Source organism: Aplysia californica, unplaced genomic scaffold, assembly GCF_000002075.1.
Source record: "Aplysia californica isolate F4 #8 unplaced genomic scaffold, AplCal3.0 scaffold00429, whole genome shotgun sequence".
In the NCBI taxonomy this organism is placed as follows: domain Eukaryota; kingdom Metazoa; phylum Mollusca; class Gastropoda; order Aplysiida; family Aplysiidae; genus Aplysia; species Aplysia californica.
Window position 1 is genome coordinate 91,266 of NW_004797699.1, and position 3,667 is coordinate 94,932.

Consider the following 3,667-nt stretch of genomic DNA (forward strand, 5'->3'; position numbering starts at 1 on the left):
TGTTCTCCATCCTTTACTTCACCCACATCCCTTTTTGCACTACAGGGGCATTCGATCCGACCGTTCACAATTCTGCAAGGACATCCTTTAATAACTCCGCCCCCGAAACGTCGAACAACGTCTACTTGTTCTTTGGCTTTGACTTCTTCCACATCCCTTTTAGCCGAACAAGGGCATTCGATTCGACCGTTCACCATTCAACATGGACAGCCTTTGATGACACCCCCTCCAAAACGTCTAGCAATGTCTACTTGTTCTCCATCCTTTACTTCATCCACGTCCCTTTTTATTTTTGCACTACAGGGGCATTCGATCCGACCGTTAACCAATCTGCAAGGACAACCTTTAATAACTCCACCTCCGAAACGTCGAACAACCTCCACTTCTTTGTCATCTCCCATACCCCTTTTAGCTGAACAAGGACATTCGATTCGACCGTTCACCATTCTGCAAGGACATCCTTTAATAACTCCACCCCCGAAACGTCGAACAAGACCCACTTCTCCATCTTCTTTGACATCTTCCACATCCCTTTTAGCCGAACAAGGGCATTCGATTCGACCGTTCACCATTCGACATGGACAGCCTTTGATGACACCCCCTCCAAAACGTCTAGCAATGTCTACTTGTTCTCCATCCTTTACTTCACCCACATCCCTTTTTGCACTACAGGGGCATTCGATCCGACCGTTCACAATTCTGCAAGGACATCCTTTAATAACTCCGCCCCCAAAACGTCGAACAACGTCTACTTGTTCTTTGGCTTTGACTTCTTCCACATCCCTTTTAGCCGAACAAGGGCATTCGATTCGACCGTTCACCATTCGACATGGACAGCCTTTGATGACACCCCCTCCGAAACGTCTAGCAATGTCTACTTGTTCTCCATCCTTTACTTCATCCACGTCCCTTTTTGCACTACAGGGGCATTCGATCCGACCGTTAACCAATCTGCAAGGACAACCTTTAATAACTCCACCTCCGAAACGTCGAACAACCTCCACTTCTTTGTCATCTCCCATACCCCTTTTAGCTGAACAAGGACATTCGATTCGACCGTTCACCATTCTGCAAGGACATCCTTTAATAACTCCACCTCCGAAACGTCGAACAAGATCCACTTCTCCATCTTCTTTGACATCTTCCACATCCCTTTTAGCCGAACAAGGACATTCGATTCGACCGTTCACCATTCGACATGGACATCCTTTGATGACGCCTCCTCCAAAACGCTTGGTTTGAGGGGCAGCTTCGGTGACTGACGTCATGACACCAAGAACAAGGAGGAGGGTAGCCGCGAATAGCATGTTCGTCAATAAGACCTGCAATACCTGGAAGATCATAATACATAATGTAAATTAGATGGCGAAGCGATTTCATAACTCTTGTAATTCATTATTCATTGTAAGCCTACGTTCTTCTTTTCGTTCGTACCTCTGCGAGAGCTAGGGAGTAACTGACTGCAAAATCTCCCATCTCACAGTGAAGTTGCTTTACGTACATTGTTGTTTTATCTACATGTACATAAAACAAAGCATCATCCTTTGTCTGGCTGGGAGCCTCGTGCCATTATTGAAGGTACTCTTGAAGTTTGTTCTTGGTTGTGGGTGGTTGGCAGCTACTCTGGTGTAATTTTCTCCTTCTTTTCTATCAAACATATATCGTCCTTATCTCCTTTTAGTGTTTGCTGCTCTTCTGTAACATCCCTAATCTTCGGCACTTATTTGACCCAATTGTGTTGTAATTGTAAGTGTCGCAAAATTCGAACTAAAACACACAAACTTGAATGGTTTCAGTTTTTGTAGGAATTAATACATGTACATGTATTAAATTTTGTCCTGGCGGCGGTCCGGAGAGCCTGTTCTTTTCGATTTTATAACTGCCACGGGATCTTTATCCATCATTTTAAAAATGAAAATATACTATGTCGTGGTAGGGTTAATGTTAAAAATTATCTTTTTACAAAAATGTAGTTAATTTATGGTGAAGACATTTTTTCTTTGGCACTAAAGGAAAAGTTTTCAAAACATGCGTTCAATCAGCATAATGTCTGAACAGACGGGCGTGCTTTTAAAGGTGATATTGGCCCAGCTCATGGGAATAACCCTTTCTTTAAAATATGTAGAAACCACCCATTTTTATTTTAAATTTGTTTTGTAGATGTAGATCCGGTAAGACAAATCAATACAAGTCCGTATGCAAAAGTTGGAGAATTTATGTTCGATAGTTGAGGAGACATTTCTCTACACTAGAATTACAAAGTTCTATCTGATCAATATCTAGTTTTGAAAAATTTGACGAACAAAACGTTGAGTTTCACAACATGTCAAACTTTTGCTAATGCAGTTCTTTGTTGAATATCTTGATGACAGCTCAAAAATATCTTACGATTTTGAAAGCAAATTTTATAGAAAAGCGTTTGGTTTCTGACCTCATGGTCTATAGTAACTCAAAACTGCCGAAGATGTCAGATAGAACTTTGTTGTTATTCTGTGGTAGCGATTTGACAATTACTGAATTAGTTGCGCCTCGAATTTTTACCCACACTTTAGTAATTGATTATGTCTTGTGTTCGGCATGTTACGTCACAGTTCACCGAAGTATAAACCACATATAGCATTTTTTTTTTCTCCAAATTATCTGTTCATAAAAACTTCAGAGGAAGAAACCCTTTTCAAAAGGACAATCATGCACATGTACTGTGGTTGTCTGGAATGGCTAAAGAGCAAGGACGCCTAGGGGATAGTGTTTACTGGACGTGGGAGAAAATTGAGAACTTGGAGACTACAAGAAAGAAACAACAACAAGAAGTTAGGGCAGTTGTCACAAGGGAATGGTTGTTGATAACTGTCTTTTTTCACGAGGTCTTATGAACTACTGTAACTGTCGTCATTTCCCAGTACGTCTATTTTATTTTAAATTTAAAGGTCTCTGAAGTCTGACCTGTGATTATAGCCCCTTTTTCATGAAAATAAAATTGAGGAACAAAATCGAACAAGTCAACAATATAGATAAAGATAGACTATTAAATGTAGATCTTCAATAAAATAAAAACTCTGACTTCTGCTCATTAGCACACCCTCCCCCCCCCTCTTTCCAACGTCTTCATGTTACTGTTGTTTCACCTTACTCATAAACGTTATTAGATCTAGATCTAGCGTTAAACAATGCACATTACCTTCAATAAAGAGCCTTCGGGGAAGGAACTCTTTCTCAACAAACTGGGATGGCGTTCACTGTGGTTAAAATAAAAGTAGGAGCGTTGGTGATGTCCAAGTCTTTGTTGAAGTGTGTGAGCAGAGTAACGTGTCTTCGATCCTCTGAAAACCTGATTTTATACTCTCCATTTGACTGTTAAACTGCGTAGATTTAAAATAATATCCGGCATTTGTCATATCAGCATAAAACCGAAATGACTGACAGTTTTTATTGTCTTTACGTATTATTTACTATCACTTTATCAAAGCAATCTCCTATTTTGGGTCATTCTCTAGTCCACTGAGTTCGCAACATATCCTGCTCAAGAATTGGGTCAATTCCAGTCATCTTGTCCTGGTCAGCTGCTTTGAACCCCAAAGGGATGACGTCTTATCACTTATCTGTGGAGTTTACCGGACATTGGTATAGCAGACGACCAACTGAGCGGCCAGAATTTTTTATGTCTGTT

The 3,667-nt window shown here is 40.6% G+C and overlaps 1 protein-coding gene across 1 annotated transcript; it reads right to left on the minus strand.

Annotated features, from left to right (window-relative positions):
• Nucleotides 1-3,404, minus strand: LOC101849715. The gene is made up of 2 exons (XM_005104633.2): nt 3,179-3,404; nt 1-1,331 (listed from the first exon to the last, which is right to left on the minus strand). The coding sequence occupies exon 2, from the start codon at nt 1,305-1,307 to the stop codon at nt 198-200; it is 1,110 nt and encodes a 369-aa protein (XP_005104690.1). The 5' UTR covers nt 1,308-1,331; nt 3,179-3,404; the 3' UTR covers nt 1-197.
• Between the last annotated feature and the right edge of the window lie 263 nt (nt 3,405-3,667).

What these genes read in the sequence shown, in the direction of transcription:
- LOC101849715 (XM_005104633.2), bottom strand. Translation starts at nt 1,307, where the DNA reads ATGCTATTCGCGGCTACCCTCCTCCTTGTTCTTGGTGTCATGACGTCA.